Raw genomic sequence first — 25,091 nt, 5'->3', positions numbered from 1 at the left:
TATAAAAATATTGAAATATAAAAAATATAATTCTTTTGAAAAATGTTGTTTGCTTATTGCATAAAATTATGTGAAAAAAATGTATCTTTCATTCTTCATCTTTATATAGGTACCTATAGTAGGTATAACTACCACAGAATATAATACCTACCTAGTATATTTTTATATATTAAATACAATCATTGATTATAAATATATAAAATATATAATCAATGATACAAGATACAATATATTAACTTAGTTAGTATAGACCTATAGACTATAGAGTACCTACAATACATTTTTATTACAACAATGTTTTTTATGACTAAATAACCAATTGAACAAATGTTACCAGGCACCAGCAACATGCTAAATGTTTTTATATTATATATTTATTATGCAGTACGCTTGTAAAAATATAATATGATATTATTGATAATAATGATTTGATATCTACACATTTTTTTTTAGGCATATAGGCGCAAATAGGGTGATGATTGGGGGGCTTAGCCCTCCTCTCCTTCAAAAAAAAACTAATGATTTTACTACATAATGGCATAGTACATTTGAAATTTAAATCTAGTATAGAATTGAACTACAGCCCCCCCCCAAGTTCAAACACGCCTATGTTTTGAGGGATAATTATTTTTATACAATTTTTATAATATGATGTGTACATGCGGATCGTGTAAATGTGTGTAAGTACTAATAGTAATCATTTTTTAATTTTCATAGTCAATTAATATACTTAAAAATTGTTCTTATTTGTGTATTCTTTTTTTCGGTGTTCTTTTTTCTTTGGTGTTTTTTACCGATTACCGAAAATAAATGCGTAATAGAAATCCATAACTTTAAATGTAAGTTGGATTTTGGAACAAGGAGCCTTACTGCCTTAGACGCTTAAGTTCAAAAAAACATTAGAAGTATTGGATAGTGATATAATTAGATAGTGAAACAATTGGTCGTTGGAACAAATATATATTTTTGGACAATTTGATAATATACAATAAACTTTATCAGACCAAGATAAACGTAGATAGTTCGTCGCGAAATACATTATCATTTGACATTTATCAATGGTCGAGTAAAGGTGGAGTCTTAACTCTTAAGTAGGTACTGAACATTTTTTATTTTTTCTGCTATCAATTGTATGCTATACTATTGAGTATTGTAGTTATATTACACATAAAATAAAATCATAATCCATAATATTTTGTTGTATTAATGTGTTCAAAGTCTAAGGTATCTACACACATTATTTTAAATTTAATTTTTGTACTTATAAGTTGTAAGTGCTTTACGTTTTTTGTATTGTTTATTTAGGACAATGAACAATGTCGATTCAGTGGGTCCTCCAGATCCAGTATCAAATTTGAGACCAATTAAATATCATATACCAAAACACGAGTCTTTAGTCGAACGCCAATTGCGGCTTAAGCGAATTGAAGTAGCAAAATGGAATCATGAATTTTGGACTAACCATAACCTGAGATTTATAAAAGAAAGGGAAGCATATAAAAAATGTTTATCCGATAAGGGCATTTCAACAGCTACGGCCGATCAAATGTCTGAATTTTACAAAGACTTTTTAGACAGAAATTGGAAAACACATATGTCTTATAATTTTGAATGGTATAAAAAAAATATATCAATTGTACGTTTAATGATGAATAAAAATATATTCAAAGCAATTCAGTGGATTAAAATATTTAAATTTTAAGTATATATAAGAATGCGTCTTTTAAAATCATTTGTAAGTCAAGTACTCAAGTTTATTTAATAAATTATTTTATTTATTCAATAACTGTATTTATACATTTGTTATTATAGGGCATAAACCGCTATTCTACTTTCATTCATCATATTCTTTTTGTGTTATTATTGTATAACATTTATCTCTCACTTACACTTCTTAAAGCAAGTTCCTTATCAAAAGATTGTGGTAATGAGAAATCTAACACCTCATATTTCCATCTTACGCTGTCTAATGGGCGATGGGATAGTAGACGTATGGTTAAAACATTTGACAATGTGATAATAGCAGAACAAAAACCAAATGGAATGGTATGTTTAGCTACACAATGTTCAGTAGATAGATTACATTCTATTGTAGAACTAGCAAACAATTGGAATGGATCAATATCGACTGCAATTTATGTAGCTGGTGAAGAATTATATTATTTACAAGGTTGGTTTTTGTATATTTGTGCTAAATTATTAAGAGTATTAACAACTACTTAATAATTATAGATTATGTAAGATTTCTACGGCGATGTTATCGATCAATTCGTCAAACAGTTACTTTTCATCTTGCCCTGCCTGCAAATCAATTTCCACAATCTGCTCAATCAGGTTTTACAACAGATCAGTTACCATGTCACCAGGATCCAGTGACTGTTTTATCAAATTTGATGAAGCTATTACCAGAAACTCTTAAACGATGGAGAATTCGTATGCCTTACCCTCAAAATCATCTGAGAAACCTGGCTCGTTTAAATTGTCAAACTCATTATACATTGGTTACAGACATTGATATTATTCCTAGTATTGATTCAGCAATATTACTCAATACATTTTTGTCAGAAAGACCAAAATGTTTAAAGTGTGTATATGTTTTGCCTACATATGAAGTTCATAAATCAGCTATTCCACCTAAAAATGTTACTGAGTTAATAAAATTAAAATCTACCGGGCTTGCAAGATATTTCCACATGGAAGTCTTCAAATTAAACCAGATGCCAACTAACTTTCTAATGTATGTATTATTTTAATATTCAGTTCACAATCCTATAAAAAAACCTGCAATATATATATACTTGATAGGTATCTTATTTATTTACTTAGATTTAGTATTAATGAACAAAATAAATAAAATTTACTAATTCTTTGTAGACTCAATTCATCCTTTACTCTTTACTACTGCATGATTTTTTTAGTTTATTAGAACATTGTTAAATGTGCCTTGCCTTACTAATTATTTTTAGGTTTGAAAAAAGCTCAAAAAAATATAGTGGTATACACATAAGTCATAAAGTATCCAAATATCAATTGTATTATGAGCCATTTTACGTATCATTAAACAACGTTCCGAGCTATGATGAACGGTTCATTGGATATGGTTACACGAGGAATTCACAGGTTTGCTTTAAGAAAAATTACATTTTTATGTTTATTATTGTTGTGCTTGTTATTTTTAGGTGTACGAGATGTTTGCAGCTAAATATCAATTTGAAGTACTTGCTAATGTTTTTACGTTCCAGCATAGTTTTGCATCACAGAAAAAGAAATCTAACTATCGAGAAATTCAATATGCAGAAAATTTAGCATTATTCACTAAATTTAAAAAGGAAATAGCTGCACGATATTTACTAAGCCATTACTTATGAACTATAAATTTATTTTGTTACATTTTTCTAATTTTACTTGCAATTTTTTGGATTTGTATCAATTTGTTATTAGAAATTTAATGAGTACATAATGTGCTGATCAAAAATAATTTAAATTCAAATAATTATTTTTTAAATTTATCAACATTTTTTTCTCCAATTTTATGGTAAAATCCTGACAAAAATTTGTTATATTATATTTCAAACTTTAAATTTATTTATATATGTTTTTCTAAATAGTATGAAAAAATATTAATTGTTTATTGCACATTTAGAATTTTAAACAAATAAATAATACAATGTTTATGTAAATAATATGAGATTTATATATTATAATATGAATTTCTGGAGACCGATAACAATACTAAATGCATTAGTATAATTTTTTATCCGGTATTGCACAAACACTTTTAATACACGTAACAAAAATGAAAATAAATTAATCCTTAAATAAAAAAAAATAAAAAAATATGCAATCATTAAGAGTGCATGATAGTGTATAAAACAGTACATTTTAAAATAAAAACTAATAAAATGTATACAGCATTTTTATTATTTGAAAAAATCGTATAAAACTCAGGTAACGTCTAAGTATTTATGTACAACATTCACGCAACTGGTTTGCAACTATTGTTTATAATTTTATAAATAATATAATAAAAATAATAATAATTAAAAAATCTAGGAAAACAATAATTGTTCGCTTAAAAGTTACACTATTAAATGCATACTGATATACTTATTTAATATAAATATTGTTTTTGTATTTTTTTTTTTTGTTTTTTTTTCAAACTTAATACTAAATTCACTCTAAAACAAATCTTTTATTTACACAATATATACAAAAGATCATTTAATTGAATAAAGAAAACTTTTTTTAAAACTTTACTTTTAAAATAATTTTGAGTAACAGATGTTTAAGTAGAAGAACACAATCAGTCCAATTAAACTTGTCACTTTAAGTACTGTATATTTTTGTAATATTGGAAGACAGTATGTCGATAGTCAATTGATGGAAAATTAAAAATAACTATTTTGTATGTACAAATAGGTTGTACACTATTGGCATTAAACTAAAATTTTAGGTACACCACAATTATGATTGATATGTACAGAAATTACAATTTTAACAAAATTAATCTTCTGTGCGTAGTCAGCTGGAATGACACAAATCAAATAAAAGCTGAGAAATTGTTCTTGATGATTCAACATTACTCAGTGCTATATTTGACAAGTGTGCTTCATATCGTTTTAAATGCCTAGAAATAAAAACGCATAAATTAGATGTCATGAAAATATATTTAAGTAAATTGCATTTAATTTTTATACAAACCATCTTCCAGTTGAAGAATAAATGACTAGGTTCCTCAATATAAGTGCCGACGTTAAACGTATGCTCTTGGTTACAGGACCTTCATTATCATCCTACATAAAACATACATTTCATAAATGATAATACTATCACAGATAATAATATACAACTAAATAAAGAAGCTAAATACAATTTGAAGTGAAATTTATAACTACATTTAGCTGTGATATAAAAATAAATCTAATGAAATAAAAATATATTAATTCTTGGTATGAGCTTTAAAAAATTATTTTAGTTTTAAATTTAGTTATTGCCAAAACATTTTATTGAATTTAAGATATTTATATCTTAGGTTATACTTTCTAAATATTTTTAAAATATAAATTGAAAAACTATTTATGATCACTTTTTTTTAAATTTTAACTAGTTATTACATTTTGATTTGTATTAATTAAGGAAATATTGATAAGATTTACTTTATGAGCAGTGCACCAATCATTAGCTCTTAACATTAAATATACAAGTTACTGATTCAATAATAAATTGATAACCATATGATATTTATAAACTATTTAGTTTTAAAAACTAAAATAAATCATTAAGAAAAAAAACAAAAAAAATAATAGTAACTTTTAAAGTTTAAATGTGTATATTATATAACTTTATAAAACTGAAGATTAGTATGAGTGGTTTATAAAAAAAATTAATCTTTATATTAATTACATTTACTAATATTATGTTGGACCGAATATTTTATTTTAACACCAACATTTTAGTTTGTATTTTTTTTAATCAATATACATTATTGTAAGTTATGAATGTTATGACTATTATGAACCATCGAACAATATATAATAATATAATAATAAATAAAATAAAATAAAATAATATTATTATATAAATAATACCAATACAAATCACATGTATTTTACCATTTATTAAACAAAATTATCTACACAAATAAATAATTGATGCATAAAATTAATAAGAATTTCTATTTTGCAAACATATCTAAAGTGCTACTATAATTAAAGTGCTTAGAATAATAATTTATTTTTAAAGCTGTTTAAATTAAATTTCATTCAATAAAAATAATAATAAATAAAATAGCATTCATTAATCTATATGTGGCTACAATGCTACCTACATATTCCCTTTATTAGTAATGATATATTAACAATTTACAAGGAAATCATTGAAGTTATCATCAATAAATTAAAATAACAATTTATAAAATCAAATAAACCAAAACATAAATTAATTGAAAAATAATTTTAAATATTTTAACCTTTCTATGTAATAAGTTTAAATAACAGAACGAATTGATATATTAGATATCAAACTTATGGGTTAGAACATTATTTGTGTTTTCACAGATTTTTTTTTACTAAATTGTATTTGATATTCAAGTTATGAATATCCAATAGTTAGTTAAACATTTATAAATCATTATGCAAAACATATATTTTAGTACCTACTCATACAAATAGTATATCCAACTAACCAATCCCCTAAAAAATGTATACCATGCTAGGCGTCATAAAACCACTTCCATCACTGTGAGTATGTGAGTGCTAATATTCTTTATAAGATATTACAATTAAATCTTCAATTCTTAAAATTAAAAAAATCATAAAAACACAAATAACGCTGTAACTTTTTTTTCACTCTATTGTTAAAGCTTAATATACATAGTTAAAACTGATGAATACAAATTTGCTAAATGGTAGGGTTGCAAGGATAAAGACAATAGATACGACATATAGAAGTGGTGTCCTTTTAATAATTCAAATATTAAACTCAGTCACATTATTATTTGTTTTTATGTAATGTATAATAATATTTATAGTATTTTTTAATATTGAAAAATTGAATTTTAATATTACAAAATAATATATCTATAATTATTTTCATGTAACACTCAAAAATAAAAGTAATACCGTTTATAAAACCAATAGAATAAATAAAATCTTATTATTATTAATAACTACTATTTAATACCTATTTGGTATTTTAAATTAAACAGATGTTAAAAAAATATATATATAAGCTGAAATAATTGGAAAATATATTATTTGATCTTATAATCAAAATGCAAATTTGTCAAGTTAAAATAAAACAAATATTAACTGTGCATAATATTAAAAAATATAGTTTAACTAAAGATAAAATTGATTTATGATTAATAAGAAAATATCATTATTATCAAATAAAATATTTGATAACTTCTAAGAATCAACTTCACAAGCATAGAAAAAATCACTAGCAATAAATATAAACTCTCTTGAAACATGCAATACCAATTAATAGTAAAATAATTTACTTTTAATCAATATTATACAACCAAAATTTGAAAAGGCACACACTCAAACAGAATTTACCTGATCGACATTTCCAGCCGATTGATGATTGCCAGCCGCACTCACTAGTCTTTGCTATGTTTCAAGAATACATAAAATTAATTAATTTTCTGGTTCCAGAGTAATTCTATTTTATTCCTAACATGATATGCATGAAATTAAATTTGATATGTTTGTTAAAAACTTCAAACACAATACCTTTAGCATTAGTTTAAATTTTTACTATAACTTAAATAATTCTTAATAATAAAGTGAGTTTAGTATTAAATACTTATTAATTAAGTTTAAATCTGAAAATCTTACCTGTAGTTCTTTGGGATTAACAAATTCTAATGCATGCCTTTTAATAGCATTAAAGGCAGCATTCGGCGCATAACCAGGATGAGGTGTTGGTGGTGCCGGAGCTGGAATTTCACTACGACCACTTTGAGACAACTGTCTTCTTCGAACTGCCATCATTCTCAATACCTTGAGAAAAATAATTAACCATATAATATTTTAAATTGTCATAAATTATTTTAATACTTACATCAGGATTACAGTGCCTATCAAATAAATGTGTCATTAAAGAAAATCGCTTGCGTTTCATAGCATCACATCGTTCCCATAAACATTGCATTTCTTGTACACCATTAGAAGGACAATGAGACTCGCACGCATGCATGTAAACCTCGTTTGCCGATTTAAAATTACGCATACAACCTCTCCACTCACATAAAAACTGTCCTTGATGATTGGTAGTGGTATGGACTTCCCCAGTTAACTTTACTGGGGTTGTGGTGCGTATTCTAGTTTGAACGGACGGTGTAGGCAAAGAGGCAGATACAATATGAGGTACAGTCTTAATGACTTTAATTTGCTGTTTATTAGCGTTAGAAGTGACAGGCGTTACAGGTCTAGTCACCATAGTTGTGGTTTGTTTAATAGTTGGTGTTGTTGGAATTCGTTGTACAATTACTTTAGATTGGTTCGACGGTGAAGAAGTTTGAACAAAATTAGTCTGACTTAAAGTCATAGTGTTGGATGATTGGCTATTATTTCCAGCAGGCTGTTGAAGAATTATAATTGTTTTAGCTCCTGAACCTTGAGGTGTAGTCTGGGCTACAAGAACAGTTTGAGCTTGGCCTTGTACTAAAGCAGATTGAGGTTGTGCCAAAACATATTGCGGCCCACCAGCACTACCTTGGTGAACCATTGTTACAATACCTCTTTGATTATTTGATGGCCATTGAGTATTTGAAGACGATACAATGATTTGGCCAGGGGTTTGGAAAATTTGCTGAGTTGTCTGTTGAGTATTAACTTGGATTTGCTGTTGAGGAGCAGGAGTTGTTTTTGGTGGTTCATCATCTAAACCATCAATATCTTCTAGAACATCAGCTGCTAAAGCAGCATAAAGATTGGCAGCAGTTGAAGAAGCTTTCATATTACTTTCATCAACCTCCATGTTTTCTTCATCATTGCTACTGCTGTTACCATTAAGATGTGGTTTTTTAGGTGCTTGATCGCAAGGAATGTCCTTATCGGCTGACCGTTTTCCTCCAACAATCACTTTAACTAATTGTTGTCCAGGTTTTTCTTCTCCTGCTTCCTGCTTAATTTTAATACAAGCAGGTGTTAATTTTTCTTTTGCTTCTGAGCATGCACCATTTAATTCCAATCCATTGTCCCCAACTTGTATTGATCCAAATAAAAATGGTGCATCTTTTTTCTCAATTTCTTTATCTAATAGCCCTGATAACATTACACTCTTCGATGCTATGTCGTTAACTTCTGTAACCTCTGGAGTTCCATTTAGAAGAGATTCCTTTTTTGGCTCCAGTAAAATCATTTCGCTTTGATCTATCAAAAGAAAAAAAAAATGCATGGAATATGAGTTATAACACAATAAAAAATTAAAAGTAGTATTATACCTTTATCATTAAGTTTATTCAAGCTATTGGCCAATATTTTATTACTGGAAGCAATTGTTGTAATTACAGATTGTTGTTCTGATTTAGACACAGTTACATTTGTATCATTTTTGCATACATCCTATAATAATTAAGTTATTATTATTTATAATTAATTAGGCCAGTTAATAGCTTATCACTTACATCTGGAGTTGTAGTTCTGATACCATTGATTCTGGCAGTTTGCTTAGGTACTATCGATGATGCTGAAGCAAATGTAGTAGTCGAACTATTTTGTTGTTGTAATATTTTCTGTTGTTGCTGACGCTGTGCCACCTATTTGCAAAATTAAATAATACTCAATTATAGTAATAAAATACTATTAAAATGATTAAATTAAAAAAGCCAATTGATTACATTTAATACTTGATTCATAATGGAAATGAGGTTTTTATTTAAAAAATATAATAGGAATTTTAAAAAGGGACAAATATTTTGAAATAGACGATAAGAAAAATATAATTTATTAAATAGTAAAATGAAGAATTATACTTAATACCTGTTGATTACTTTTAATCAGAAATGTCAAACAAATTTATATATAATATTGTGGTAGATAGCCAATTGTAAAATATTGTATTATTTATGAATTTAAAGATTTGTTAGTAATTTTAAAAGAATAACATACAAAAACTACTAAAACTAGAAAAGTTGTTTTATTTAAATATAAGAATTGTTATTGTTAGATACTAAATAATAACATCAAAGAAAATAAGCTTAATTATATCTGTTAGTTAATAAATATTAAATTTAATTAATTAATTAATTATACATTATTATTCATCTACTTTTATAAACACATTTAGCTGTAAAACAAAATATTAGTGGCATGTCATTAATATAACCATGCTAACAAACCTTACTTCCACCTTCAGTTCACAGAATGAAATTATTTGAATAAACATCTATATTCAACATTTATAGTAACTAAAAACAGTAAACCCAAGAAATCTTGAAGAAAAATTGAAATATTCCCATAATATTTTAGTTTTTTTTTTTTAATTTACAATAATTAATTAAATAATAATATTTTTATAATTTAATATGTTTTTATTTGTTAACTTTAAATAAAACTTACCTCAGTAATTACTGATGAATTGCAATTTTGAGAAGAAGCATATAACGTGCATGACTCATTATTACTAAGTTTAATGGTCGCAGAAGGCACATTCAACTTTGGATCGCATACCTTGCTAGCTAATAATGTTTTAATTAAAGATGTATTGCTATTAGATAATAATGTTCCTTCAGATTGAGATACAGTAGCAGACGCAACTGTAGTGATGACAGATGTTTCATTTGCAGTGCTTGTGGATGATACAGGATTCTGTATTGTCTGGAAATATAATAATAAAATAATATAAATTTAAATAACCAAAATTTAATTTTTTTTTGTGTTTTTTATGTTTAATGTTAAAATTAAATAATATTGATTTTAAATTATTTAAAATATTATGAACCAAAAATAATAACTTCTTCAATATTTGAACAAAAATATAATTTGCATATCTATAATACTAAATTTCTATTTTGATTATTGATAAATATTAAATATATTTAACACATATTTTTTTAAATTTATTTTTAATTAATAATTATAAATAAAATAAAATGATTACCTTTCCTAAGATTTCACGTTTAATTAAAGGAGAATTCTGTTGGACATTAGTAGCTGGTGCACTGAGTTGTGCTTTAAGGATAGGTGAGGTAGGAATGGACGATGGTGTTACAGATGTAGATTGTGTCACAACCAATGGTGTGTTGATCGGGAATGACAATGGTTTTGATCGAACCTGAATTCCTTCGTAAGCAATAATTTGAGTAGGCGGTTCCATGGCTATTCCACCCTGACTTTGTGCAAGCTTTACACTTTTAGGTCCAACACCAGGTCCAAACACAGCTCTAAAATAAAAGTTTAAATAAATTGTTATATATATAAAATTTAAGTAATCTTAACTTACTTGACACAACGTGGAAAATGAAGTGGAGCAATAACTCCTCTTCTTCCAGCTCTAGCACAAGCAGTCATGTATAATTTATATAATTCAGCTTGATCAATTCCTCGTCCAGGTGTAGGACACACTTCAAGCACAGCACGAATCCAGTTTAATGCAAATTGTTCATTTTCTTGTTGTATCATATTGGCTGGTTGAGGAACGCTAGGAGAAGTTTGGTTTGTAGACACCACAGCTGAATTGGTTGTAACAGCCATAGTAACTAAATAACAATCAATAGTTTAAATGCTATGTTTAAAAATAAAATATAGTTATATTATATACCTGGAACCATAATTTTAGGGCTAGCAACTGATTGCACAGGAGGTGGTGGTGGTGGTCCAGTTGGTGTTACAGATGTAAAAGTATTTAAAGTTGTAGACATAACAGGTACTGCACTTGGAGCGTTAGGTAATATAACAGGGTTAGCCACCGCTGGTGTGGGTAGTGGGAGTACATTCTGAGATGTGAAAGTCGAAATGAGATGTTGGGATGCATTAGAAGGTGGAGGAACACTGGGGGCTGCCATCATATGTGTCTTTGGTGCTGATTCTGCAGCAAATGTTGTCGTTGAAGGGGTTGTAACAGTCTCAATAACTCTCATCAATATGCATGCTTTGGGACCATATGTCTGTGCCTATAATATGTACACACCAAAATAAATATATGTTCTAATAAATTTACGTTAAATTGTAAAAATTACCTCGACAGTAATTAAAGACACCAGAGTATCAATAACTCCATGTACATGAACAATTGCATTACAAGCACGTTCACCAAGTGAGCTCAATGAGTAAAGACATTCCAACGTTTGTATTAACAACATAATATCATGCAACGATAACATGTTACAAATTTTATCGTATACCTAAAAAACACGACATATTTAATAAATTTTTTGTTTTCATTAACTTTGCATTTTGTTTTTTACCTTTTGATTAATATTTTTTAATAAAAATTCTTCATTTGATTCTTTAGAGCCCATTCTATTTAAAGCCTCGACCGCACTTAGTATGATAGAACGATCATTAGATTCAGTAATATTTTTACAGACAATATTTAATGTAGCATGCTGTAATGAACCAACATCAAGAGGTACTACAGGTCCAATATTACCCAACATCTCAAAACCAATTTGATGCAAACAATTCCATCTTGTTGCACAACACAACAAAACAAATCTTAAAAATGTTAAGTCTTGACCCATAACTTTCATATTTTCTTCAAAAAATGTCAAATTTCTGAGTATTAATGCCACTTGGTATACCCGTTGACCATATGGGTCGTCTGTACCGAGGGGCCTTTTGAGGCCAAACAATTCATCGTCAGATGGATCAAAATTTAATTTCACTTTATTATTTCTAAAATCATCATCATCATCACTACAAGAACTTGACTCATCATCTTTACGTGGTATAGTTTTAGGGGTTCGAGCAGAAAAACGACTTTCGTCTGTCAAATACATAAGTTCTTGTTCATCAAGGACTTCCTTCCAAAATGATTTTATTGACCATTTTCGTACTTTCCGATAGTAATCATCCCAATATTTGCGTGAAGCAGCTATAAAAAATTTAAATTGTCATTAGTGTCTAAGAAATTTTTTTAACCGAATTTTTAAATACTGATCTTACAATGAGTAAATACACCAGCATGAGCCAATAGATGGTGAAGAATTTGAGGGCACTTTGATAACTTAATTGCATGCTTATTTTCATTAGATAACAGTATGCAGACATTAATTGCCAGGTCTTGCTCATTAGGTAAAGGTGATAGCAATGATAAAGATAATTTTTCATAATCACTTGCTTTGTAGAGATTGGTTGATAAACCATGAAATGCTCTTACAGGTTCTAAAAAGAATTTGTTTTTAACATTTGTCTTTATTAATTAGCTAATATTATGTACATACCATTAACAGCATGCTGATGGTGATTATAAACTAAAGGAACAGAATGCAATGCTCTAGCAGACCATTTTTTATGTCTACTATCTTCATCATCGTCACCAGCAATTGATCCAGTTTCTCCCAAAAAGTTAATTTTTTCGTAACGATCTAAATACCTATTAATAAAATTTTAAATTACAACAGTTTCAAATTTGCAAAAATTGTGCAAGCATAATATTTTCAATTTATTTTACAGAATCTTTAATAATAATATAATATGTATTTTTACTTTATTTCTATCTTACCTTAAGTATATTTGTTTCAATGCAACTTCAGCATTAATACAAGATGAAAGCAGATCAAAATTTTCCAAAAGATTTTTCCAGTCGTTTCTTTGGTTAACCTATAAAACATCAACAAATTATAAAAATATTTTAAATCAAATATTTCCAATTTAAATACTCAAAGGTTCCAGTAATAAAACTAATAAATTAATTGTTTAAATTTGAAAGAACAAAAAAGTGTGATCATATAATGTAATAAGCACTGAATTAATTCAGTATATTTTGAATTTGATTATTCTTAGAACCAGAGGTGTATTTGAGGAGGTGATGGTTCTATTCAATAAAAGGTACATATGAGAACAAATTAGTTTTACCACGCATGCTCTCATAAACATAGATAAAATATGCTGTAACAGAATACGTACAAGAATATAAGTATACAACACATTGAAGTGATGCCGATAAATGATAATGAAAATAAATATATAATAGTACAGTAAAGAAATACTGAAAAATATAACAATATTATCTAGACAAAAAACGTATTGTCGTCGTAGAGTAAACGTTTTATAGCGTAAATTAAATCGATAATCAGCACTCATGTATCTTTCTAATTGACGCGACTGCATCGTCTACATGCATACTAACATACACGATAATTTAATGATATAAGTTCATAACTAACAGTTTTTGGGATTTGTTTTCGGCGAGTTCTTCACACGAGTCGTAGTGGCATTGAAACCCCTGACGCACCGCGTCGTAACGTCAATCGACTGAAACCCGAAATCCTCGCCCGGGCGCGGTAAAATGTAAAAAAAAAAACCCGGGAAATCGGGAAAAAACGAAAAGGAGATAATGTGCGCGGGTGAGAGAGGCGCACACGCTGGTCAGAAGTGCCCCCCTCCATGTGACGGGTGCGTGTACCCAGATGTGTATAGAGTAATGTCGTCGGTGTGTTGTGCGATTCGCGGAGATGCTTAACGACGACGCCGACGATGACTACTACTACGATGACGGAACCACGTGGCGTCTGCCGGGGGTATCCCTCCAGCTGATCGGGTAACGGTGACGTCACACACACACACACACACACACTCACACTGTGGAGAGGCCAACACGACTCTACAACTACAACAGCCCCACCACCAAAGTAGTGTTTTTATCAATGGCCCCTTGTGCGTCAAGATCAAGTACATGTCCGTGAAATCGTCTTCGCGATGCACACCGAGGTGCGTTTTAGACAAGACCCCCCCCCCACCCCCACGGAGTGCCAAACAAATCGAGGCGACTTGGTGCTGTTGCACCACTAGCCCTGAAATCGCTACAATATTATATATAACAAAATAAAATATTATAACATACTATCTATATTCTATCATATGTATAACTATGTTAAGTATCGAATCGATACACGCACAACCTATAGCCGATAACTCCGACTCTCGTAGTCTCGTCGGATGACCCGATTTCTAATCGATCCGTAGCGTAATACTTTGTTTACAAAACATTCATCGAGATTTTTATCGACGTTGAACTAACTGTTATTATTATTTACCTTTTGACGTATTTTTGGTAACGAATGCTAAAACATTATGCAAGTACACTTATATAGTAGGCTAGTCAGCACACACGAATACACTATATTAAACATATCATAATAATATATAGGTAGTTGATGGGTTAATATTATAATAACTAATAAGTATTATAATACTAGTATCTAATAAACTTCGTTTTAGAATTGTATAATGTTTTAAATTGCATATTCAGCCATCCTGATATTAAATTTAAAATATATCAGTACAATATACTTTAAATAATTAAATAAGTACAAAGATATACATAAAAAAATATGATTTTTATTTTATTTATATAATTACAGATGTTGATATAAATCACCGATAAAATTTCAGAATTAAGTTATAAAATATTATACTTTGTTCTTTAGATTTATTTTATAACAAATTGTATTCAGATTAGTTTTTGATTATATTCAAAATTCAAATGATAACAATTATAAATAAATGTTAACACGAATCCAAGAATACATTAATATACAAATATTTTAGTTTAATTTTATAGGCAGTCGATATTTCAATAATTCATAAGAAAAACTAAAAAGAACTAAAATAAAAACATAATTTGAATAGCTACTTGTATTATGTATTATAAATAAAATAAATATTAAAAAATACCTAATTTGTTCTATTAATGTTCTGATTAATATTTTTGCAATAATAATTTAAATATAATACAATTACAACAAAATTATTCAATATTCAAATTACGTACATCGAAACAATATTAAATCTTGTGCAATAGGTTAAATATAATATATTTATATAATGATGTAATGTAATGATAGAAGAAATCAAGTATATGATAACACTCAAAAGGTCCTAATCTACCCAATTAAATTATTTATTTTTTTTAAGCTTTATTATGAAAGAGCTCTGCTGAAAAGGAAAAGGTACGATTTATGCAGAAAAAGGGTGTCACTCTTTTATTATATTACTAAAATAATTAATTGCTCAGTAAAGATTAAAACAAATTATTCACTATCCTCTTTTGGCCTAGCCAAACACGTGAATGGTATAAGAACTTAAAATTGCGCTATACTGCAGAAAAATCTTGAAAAAACATATCATTATATCGTATACTCAGTATACTATATACATATTTAATTCATCAAAAAACTGTAATACCTAAATTTATTATAAATAATAAAGAAACAGTAAAATCGGTCCATAAAGCATAGGTCAGCAATATTTAAAAAAAATAACTTATGCAATTGACGAAATTTAAGAAATTACACCAGCATGTGTGGTTCCGTCTTACAGACATATTACAACATGGCAAATTTACATTCAGTAGAACAGATTTTGAGTTGTTAGTATTAAATATTAATATTAAAGTGGATTGATCTATTATAGTTTATAACTAACAAATTGCGCCCCGTATCCACCCTTGCTTTAAACGCTTAAAAATGTAAGTAACATAAAAAAACAACGAGATATCCATTAATATTCTTACCTTAAAATTCGATTATAGGTCAATTTATTTTAAAATTAATATTACCAACAACACAAAATCAGTTCTACTGAACGCTAATTTGCCATATTATACGTTTGTAAGACGGAAACAACACATGCGAGTAGCGAAAAAATTTGTTATTTCATTTTATTTAGTTTTAATTTAAAATATATCGATAAATAATTACAAACAATAGTAATTTGTTTATAAATGATATTTATGTTCATACTTATCTTCATCAATAACATCAAACATCAAATATTACTCAATATGTCACATTCATACACAGAAACTATAATAATTAATAATTATACTAGTTCGATAGAAGTATGAATTTTATTTTTAATTGTATAAATTGGCATTAATTTCTTTATACAGTTCATTCAATATATATAGTATCGAACAGTTATTGTCGTTATTGGATCGTAGTAACTGCGTCGGAGAAAAATATTTACGAGGATACTTTAAACAGATTCTCTTAACATTGGTATACATGTAACGTGGAAAGTGGCATTTAAATAACTTCTATAAAGAATAAATAATAATAACTACAAGCTACATAAAAGCTAAGTAAACAATATTTCAACAATGGGGAAAAGATTATTTTGATTTACAATAACTAACACTCTCAAATATTAATTGTTAACTTATATAATCTATATTTATACAAATAACTAATAGTAGGTAAAGTTAAAAAATCTCATTTCAATAACATTCAAATAGATTATTCCTTTCATAAAAAAAAATTATGCAGTAAATACGGACAATCCATTTAAAACCACACCAAAAGTTACTAATGCATACATATGTATTATCCACAACATTAGTGAACTTATTCATATTATATTTCCATTAAAATGCTATATTTAAATCATATTGTTATATATATATATATATCCAATCAATAATTATTCGTAAAAATATGACTTAACAAGTAAAATGTATGGATTAAATTTCAATAGCAGTCGTAAATCGCAATCGAACGACAGTCATTTTGCTACTTTATTTTTAACCGAAATATAATATTACATATACCTACTGATAATTAAAAAATTTAAATGTTTTATGAATCACACCGTGTTATTCCAGCATTCGCATAGGTACAACACAAACGATTACAACAATTATTGTATTATCATTAATCAAGTAATATCTATTGACTTATTTTACTTATTTACTTGTAGCTAATGTAGCTTATTTATAACTACTGGTACATAATGTATGATAAAAATGTATGAATAAATTTAAATTCTAAAAAAGTTAAAATATTATATTTTGTTTATTTATCTACAAAATATATTAATAAATAATAATCATTATAAACAACACGTTTAACATATAAACATTTTAATTTTAAGAGGACTCTTAAGTATTTAATGTAAACGCGATATTTACAACTAAATAATTACAGGTGTATTTTTATTAAATACAAATACAAATACAGTAATGTTTATTTACGAATACATTATATTAGACTGCCATAATAACTATGTCGACCAAAAACAATGAAGTAATAATTAATAAATAACAATAAACTCAAATAAAACTGAACAAGACTATAGAAATTAAATAATCAATCTAAAAAACAAATAAAGAATTGCCTTATAAATATTTTTAATAGTACTAAATAATAAATGTTATTATTTTTATATTCATAATATTTTAATAATGGTAACAGTATACACGACAAAGTGTTTTGTTATAGAGTAGAGATACTGTAAAATATTCGATATAATTTTGACAGACTATTATAATTGCTCAAAAATAAATGAAATATATAGATAACCTCTATATGTAACGATTTTATTAAATTTATACACAATAATTGTTGGCATTCATATTAAAACATAACATAAGGTTTCCTTCCAATTTTCGATGATATGTTCTTTGTTTTGTACAACAACACAATGTCATTTTAAGATGAACATTTACTTAGAAACATACTAAGTAACCAGCAGCAGAGCGACAGAGTTATTGATTTCACTTTACAGAAATCCCAAGCGGTCTACAAACACTCGTCAACAACTACGCGGGCGCAAGCACTCGTTTTATTACGAAATGCAAAAGCTGCTTATTGAAGTTTCTAAAGTAATTTCTTATCCGCACCAATTCCAATGCACCGTTTGACGTTAGATTAAAAATAAAACTCGGCCGTCAACAAATTATAAAATGGTATACACGTGGGGCCCTTACAGATTTTATAAAAACGGATTTATGTAGTTTTTGGGTCTGGGTAGCGAAGAGAAAAAATATATAAGTAACAACACGGTCTGCACAAACACGAGTTCGAATAGCACTGGAAAGCCAGATGTTAGTGTTTGGATATATTGTAGTTGTGCCAAAGCTAGAATATATATGTGTATGGATAAAATGTTATGCTTGAATACGAAGTATGTATATATTATAATACCATACCATAATACTATTCACTATATATATAGTGCGGTATAGACAAGGAACGCTAATAATCATAATATATTCTACGAATACAATAATAATAATAATTGAACGCTTCAACCGAGCTGCAGTATGGATCACACTGGGGCGCTTGTTCAGGCATACATATATTATTGAAACGTTAAAGTCGGTAACGGTCGTAACGCATATTATAATACAATGCTTTGACCATTATTTTCTGTAGAATTTCTTTGAGGAATACAAGGTACACAACATTTTAAAATTCGTGTCAACTTAGTCATAGCTTAATAGGCTTATAACTTATAAGTAGGCAATTTATATAATATAATATACAAGGTGTATATCAGAAATATATAACAACTTTACATTTAAGTGCGTCAGATCATAACGAATAACGATGCACAAAATGTTCAAATACTCGTACGTAATAGTAAGGTTTATTCACGAGAATAATTTTTGTTATCAAAATCGTTCGTAAATGTGGGATGAGAACGATGAGACGAAGATTTAAAATGGGAGAGACAGCGACAGTTCGTTCTCGGTGTTGGACTAATTTAAAATTTGTTTCAACGATCGCAAAAATAGTAGATAGACGAGAGGGACACGATTGTAATAAAAATATCACGTCAATATAAGCGAAAATCGTTCCAGGGAGCTGTTGGTGTCGGGAGTTCGGGACGGCAGACGACGCGCCGCGATGGATGGCAATCGCGGGGAGGCGGGAGCGGGACCGAGGGGCGCAGTGTTGACGCGGTTTGCGGATAAAAATATACATAAACAAACGGAGGGGGGAGGGAGAATAAAAAATATCTTAATGATTTTATATTTAAAAAAATAAACGTCTTATTAACCGCCGATACAACCCCCCGCTACACCGATTTGTCTAATATCAATTTCACGAACACAACGCGCGCGTTGGGCGCGCAAAGAATGTGCGATATTCGACGAGTCGTTATTGTGGGCAGGGGGGTTTCGTCAGTGGTCTGTGTGTGTGCTGTGAAAATCGTATATTGTGTGTGCGTGTGGGTTTGTGCGAACGATGGCCGACCGGAAGCGGTTCGACGACCGGCGGAGACACGGGCGGCGGCATATAATATTTTAGTTGGATATTATTATTATTAAATAGGTGCGGAGAACACCGTCGCCGTCGACGCAACCGAACAGAGCGCAGCGGCGGCGGCGGCGACGGCGTCGGTCGTTGATGACTGGTGCGTGTGTGTGTGTGTGTGCGGGCCATGTATGCGCGAGGTGGGGTTAAACAGACGCAGCGGTCGAAAGCAGGATTTCTGTGAACGGCGGCAACGGCGGCGGCGGTGGCGATTGGTGGGGAGAACGGCTGCGGCGCACAATCGTTGACAGCCACGCGACGTTGCCGTATCGTGCGCGCCCCCGGATCCGTTCAATAGCGCCACGATGCCACGAAACGAGCGAGCGCGGGCACCGGGCCCCATTCCCTCCACCCGTCGTCGTCACAACACAACAAACGCAATAACATTATACTACACTATACATACATAATATTATATATAATAGTATGATATACACGTCGTGTGGTACGACGAACGGGCCGCGCGCGCACACACGCCGTTTGTATACAATGCCGAGCCCCGTCGTGTACCCATAGGCCATACATAATACACGACATTACAACGTGTACGATTTATAATATAATATAATATTATTGTTCATATATATAATATTGTTATACGTCGTCTGTGGGCATTACACTATAAAAATTTGTCGTACACATTTAATATTTTATATGTTTTTTTCGACAAGCCTAAACGGTAGAGACGGCGGTACCCATTCGAAAACACCGGTTGTGTGGTGTGACCGGCCGCGGGGATTTCGTAGATCGTCCCGTAAGGTATGCGCCGTATGTGGTGTGTATCTCGGGCGCGCTCGCGGCACGGGAAATGTGAGCGACGGAAACCGCGCCGTGGGCGGCTGGGCGGCATTCGGGAACCGGAAGTGGGGCCCCTGGCACGGCGGCGGCGCCGCCGATGTAAACAATCCGCGGCCCGTGCACTAGGTCAGGACCGCGCCACGGTGGTCACGTGCGCCGCCGACACTAGTGTGGATGGATCGCGGTGGACGGTCGGAGGGGGGAGCGCAGGCCGCGGCACCCGTGTGGCAGTAAGTCACCGGCGACAGTGATAGCGACGAGTATGCACCACGGTGGGTACATGGTAGGGCGGCGGCGGCGGCTGCGGCGCGTGATAAGCGCTCCGGCGTGTCTGCTTTTAGATCCCCGAGATCGACCGCGCCGACCGATCGTGTTCGCGTGCACACAACACGAGACACGAGTACTAGGACGTGCACATAACAAACACCTCGCGTAAATCGACTGCTCCACCGCCCGGGCGGTTATCGGGTTTTCACAAGAGACGCTAAACATCATGCCAGCCCGACCGAGTCACACCACACAACACGCCCAACAGCGTTCTGATATTTATCTTAAACCCCTTACGAAAACAACAGTATTATCGTACCTATATCATAATCGATACCTACCCAGTAGCGCGGAAAAGTGTTCATTTTAAGGAGATCAAACTGTTGTTTCTCTGAGGAAGACGTCAGTATCAATCATTATCAAAACCGTCCCCAGAGTTATGATTTTTAGTTATTAAATCTGACTAAATTGTACTCCATCACAATTAACCGAATACAGACGTTGTAGAAAATCAAGAAAACACATGTTTAACATAATTATATATGTTTTTGGGCTGCTCACAGATATTTTGATTTTTTGGACTCTATTATCTGATTTTAGGTTAACGCTCAATAACACTACTTGCAACGTTACTTTACCCATTATTACTTAACAGTTAATATAGTAATACTTCATAATAAACAAAAATATATTATATATTTTTGGTTGAACTTAAGATTTTAGGTATCTAACCTCCTAACCTAAGATACATAAGTTGCAAAATAATGGTGAAAACCCAAAAACATATAAATGATTTATACAATTTTCTTTAAATAGAAAATATCAAGTAGTTTTTTGTTTTAAGAACCGACAATTAAAATTCAGCTAAGACAATGGTCCTAAAAGAAGACTACCTTTTATTGAATTTGTGTGGTCAATTTTAAACATTGTTATGACTTACGTATTTACCTGTCTAGGTGGAATTTTGTTCAATTATAACTAACAATCGAATTTTTAACATTATTCATATAAACAAAATTAAATAAAACTCACCTTAACCCATCCTCCTTGTGCAGTGACCAGAACATATAGGAGATATAAATCAATATCTTTTCCATCTATTTTTGGCGAGACACGGCTTGGTGTTCTGAAACACAAAATAAATATTTTTTTTATGAACTTGTAATTTATAAAATAATTACAAAAGATAGTGTTAGAATTGCTGTTTATTAACAGAGTATGCTGAAAAGAAAATCGATCATAATATTATATTATTACTTATTTAACAAAACCTTTTGATAAAGGATAGATAACAAAACGTGTTCTACATTCAGCAATCAATCATAGGAATCTAATACGATACCGACAAAATACATTGATATTTCCAATTTTCACTAGTCCTTGAATAGTATAATTAAGAGAACAATTTAAAAACTGCTGATGAATGTGAACATCATAATGTACAAGTCATAATATAAATACATATATTAATAACAAAAGATAATATTATTATGGTATAATACAATCTTTTCAGCGCAATTCTAAGAATGGAAAGTATAGCATTTACGTATCATTTCAACGGTTTAAACTGTAATTTTGGGAATAAAACATGACCAAGATAACACAATATTATACATTTTCAATCGTAAATAAATAGATATGACGTTCACTTTAAGTTTTGTTTAACAATAATTTAATACAAAGATTATTTAAATTATGATCATCCGTAATAGGAACTTAGAATTTTCATATGGTTTCTAATTATAAGCATTAACCGTTCGTCTTCCTACTCTTGTTCTATAGTTAAAATTACGATTTATGAATTTTAATTATAAAAAAAAATGTTCTTAATATAGTTTGTCGTACATTTTTTTCAATAAAACTTCTAGAAGCTGTAGGTTAAATTGATTTTTTTTCAAACAATTAGTAACGGTTCTTACTGTGATTCTGATTTGAGATTATATCGACTCCGGTATAGATTTTGTACTTATTGTAACTACATTTTAATAAAAACAAAGAGGAAAAAAACAACTCAAATAGTATTGTAGTTTTTAATTACTCTATAAATAATTAGGGTTTGTCCGCTGACATAGGTGTGAAATTTATCAATAAATATATATACCTAACAAAGAGGGAAAGTAATAGATTTCTAAGAGCAATATTATGAAGATATAACGATAAAGTCAGCTCTGTAGAAAGTTTTTACATTTTTCACAACCGTGAAACGCTTTGAATTGAGTACAAGATGTAAGGCTCTGTTGGTTAGTAGACAAAAAAGTGCGTCCAATTCTCGTTTATCGTTGTATACGAAAAAACAATCAATATTATAGCTAACCAATAAAATCAAACACATAATCGATATCATTGTTAATCGTTACTCATTTCATATAATTGTAATCATAATTTTAAATAAGCAGTACCTATAAATATACAACATACGATAACTAATTGTTGTCTACCAAACGGTTAGTTATTCTGAAGAATTATGAAAAGCGTTTTGATCTGCGAGAGAACATTAAAATACAATCATAACGACGTTGAAACCGAAACGGCTAGTTCTCTATAAATGTTTAATAAGTAATAAAACTAATCAGTAATAACCGACGACTTATGAGTATTATTTGTAAAATTCGAAACGAAAACAGATTGGTGTCACCGCCAATCAATGATGATTATCAAACCGTTCTCGCGGTATGAAATTTTTTACATTTAATTAATTAACTATTTATGAGCCCTAAAAGACTTGCGTCTTCCAACAGTCATTAAAAAATAAATAAATAATTTTAAGAATATTATCCTCGAGGACCTAGGACTATTATTAATAACCAAATAGCACCCACCATAAAAAAATCCTGGATCCGCCACTGTTCTCGACAGCAGGTTAACAGTAATTCGAGTAGTAAATAACATTGATATTAATATGTTTAACTACCGTTGATGGATAATAAAAAGCAGAGCACCCTCCCCACCCACTCACATAAACACAATATTTTCCAAATACACTCCGAAGTCTGAGTATGTATTATAGTAAACATCGGGACAACGTCACAAACTTCAAACGCAGACATTTCGGGCGACAGTTAAGCATCGACGGTCGTGCATTAGAAAACAAGTAACGCGCTTTGGAGCATTTTGGCGCGCGCGACGATGCATTCGGCAAAGAATCGTCGTACGCGTCCGCTTGAGCATTTTGGAGGGAAACGTGGACGAGATCGCGGCGGCGGCGGCCCGTGCGAGGGAGGGAAGCGGTGTGCCGGAGTCGACAAAAACCCGCGGATGACACGAAGCGGGCCCCAGCGACCGTCCGGTAAAGCGGATGGGCGCGGGGCCCACATACGACGACCATCGTCTCGAACGGCCACTGCAGTGATGGTGGTGTTGCACTTACCCTCTGGTGTCGTGGAAGTGTTGCAGGTCCCTGAGGAAGCTGGCCTTCTCCCTCGCGTAGTTGGCCGGATCTTTGTTCAGGACGCTGGCCATGCCTGCTGGATCTGCTGGGAGCGTGTGCGGAGTTACGTCGGCGGCGGGCCACGCGTGTCGCGCACGGAGCGCAGTGCTAGGACCCGGGAAGCGCGCGCGCTGGCTGCTTGTCAGCGCTGGTCGTCCGCGAACATATTTTCACGTCGTCGTCGTCGGCGGCCCGTGCATCGTTATCACCGGCGGCGGCCGTTATCTAAGCCGCGGCGGATCTGTGACGGACGCGCTCACCCCGCGCTGCTACTCGCACGTACTCAGCGACGGCGGCGGCGTCGTCGTCGTCGTCGTCGTCGTCGACAGCAGGAGCGACGGTGGCGGCAATAGCACCACAGTCCAGTCAGCGGCGCGCGTCCCGTATCGTGTCGCCTGGCGGCCGGACCACCAGCACACTACGCGGACGTCGTCGAAGCGCGAAAAAAACGGCCACAGGATTTGGTACGATTTTACGGGCACACGCGATAGACACTGCGGCGCGGACACACAAAATTGGCGACAACCGATCGGCAGAAGTGTGCGCGTTGGGAAGAGTGGAGAGAAAAAAAAAAATAAAACTAAACGAAATAAAAACAAAATAAATAACGTGCAACGTCGGCGGCGGCGGCGTGTTTCGCCTGTGCGTTTCGGTACGCGGTTGTCGTTCGGGGCCGGCCCGGCGCAGGCGAGCGCGGTGGCGACGGGGCAGCGACAAGAAGGAAAAGGAGAGAAAACAAAAAAAAAACAAACCGATCGGCCAGCGGAAAACCGGGGAAAAAGTCGAATATTTATTCACTAGGCGATCCGGCGGGAGCAGACCGTTCGTCATAGCACACAGTGTGTTCACGTCGGTCGGGTCGCTCCCCACCACCCCACCAACGAA

The 25,091-nt window shown here is 31.5% G+C and overlaps 2 protein-coding genes across 6 annotated transcripts; one reads left to right on the top strand and one right to left on the bottom strand.

The window, feature by feature from the left end:
• Positions 1-1,045: 1,045 nt before the first annotated feature.
• LOC132922476 (beta-1,4-glucuronyltransferase 1-like) lies at positions 1,046-4,048 on the top strand. 2 transcript variants are annotated; one of them, XM_060986029.1, is made up of 6 exons: positions 1,046-1,091; positions 1,306-1,735; positions 1,813-2,170; positions 2,233-2,737; positions 2,967-3,120; positions 3,180-4,048. In XM_060986029.1, the coding sequence occupies exons 2-6, from the start codon at positions 1,715-1,717 to the stop codon at positions 3,366-3,368; spliced, it is 1,227 nt and encodes a 408-aa protein (XP_060842012.1). In that variant the 5' UTR covers positions 1,046-1,091; positions 1,306-1,714; the 3' UTR covers positions 3,369-4,048. The 2 variants fall into 2 exon arrangements, with proteins under 2 accessions (XP_060842012.1, XP_060842014.1); XM_060986031.1 differs by lacking the exon at positions 1,046-1,091 and adding an exon at positions 1,102-1,224.
• On the bottom strand, positions 3,899-25,091 carry LOC132922475 (AT-rich interactive domain-containing protein 2). 4 transcript variants are annotated; one of them, XM_060986025.1, is made up of 18 exons: positions 24,147-25,091; positions 21,812-21,905; positions 13,177-13,274; positions 12,896-13,047; positions 12,618-12,836; positions 11,918-12,546; positions 11,690-11,854; positions 11,272-11,623; positions 10,954-11,209; positions 10,612-10,894; positions 10,071-10,328; positions 9,137-9,268; positions 8,954-9,074; positions 7,570-8,882; positions 7,344-7,508; positions 7,062-7,115; positions 4,702-4,793; positions 3,899-4,627 (listed from the first exon to the last, which is right to left on the bottom strand). In XM_060986025.1, the coding sequence occupies exons 1-18, from the start codon at positions 24,236-24,238 to the stop codon at positions 4,522-4,524; spliced, it is 4,581 nt and encodes a 1,526-aa protein (XP_060842008.1). In that variant the 5' UTR covers positions 24,239-25,091; the 3' UTR covers positions 3,899-4,521. The 4 variants fall into 4 exon arrangements, with proteins under 4 accessions (XP_060842008.1, XP_060842010.1, XP_060842009.1 ...); XM_060986027.1 differs by having other exon boundaries at positions 10,182-10,328; XM_060986026.1 differs by lacking the exon at positions 7,062-7,115.

This window comes from Rhopalosiphum padi, chromosome 2, assembly GCF_020882245.1.
Source record: "Rhopalosiphum padi isolate XX-2018 chromosome 2, ASM2088224v1, whole genome shotgun sequence".
Taxonomy (NCBI): domain Eukaryota; kingdom Metazoa; phylum Arthropoda; class Insecta; order Hemiptera; family Aphididae; genus Rhopalosiphum; species Rhopalosiphum padi.
Note: the sequence above shows the minus strand (reverse complement) of the source record. Positions and strands in the feature narration are given on the sequence as shown.

What these genes read in the sequence shown, in the direction of transcription:
- LOC132922476 (XM_060986029.1), top strand. Translation starts at nt 1,715, where the DNA reads ATGCGTCTTTTAAAATCATTT. An exon ending in TGCGTCTTTTAAAATCATTT is followed by an intron (nt 1,736 to 1,812) that starts GTAAGTCAAGTA and finishes TTGTTATTATAG; the next exon opens with GGCATAAACCGCTATTCTAC. An exon ending in GTTACACGAGGAATTCACAG is followed by an intron (nt 3,121 to 3,179) that starts GTTTGCTTTAAG and finishes TGTTATTTTTAG; the next exon opens with GTGTACGAGATGTTTGCAGC.
- LOC132922475 (XM_060986025.1), bottom strand. Translation starts at nt 24,238, where the DNA reads ATGGCCAGCGTCCTGAACAAAGATCCGGCCAACTACGCGAGGGAGAAG. An exon ending in CACTTCCACGACACCAGAGG is followed by an intron (nt 21,906 to 24,146) that starts GTAAGTGCAACA and finishes TTTGTGTTTCAG; the next exon opens with AACACCAAGCCGTGTCTCGC. An exon ending in CCATCAGCATGCTGTTAATG is followed by an intron (nt 12,837 to 12,895) that starts GTATGTACATAA and finishes AATTCTTTTTAG; the next exon opens with AACCTGTAAGAGCATTTCAT.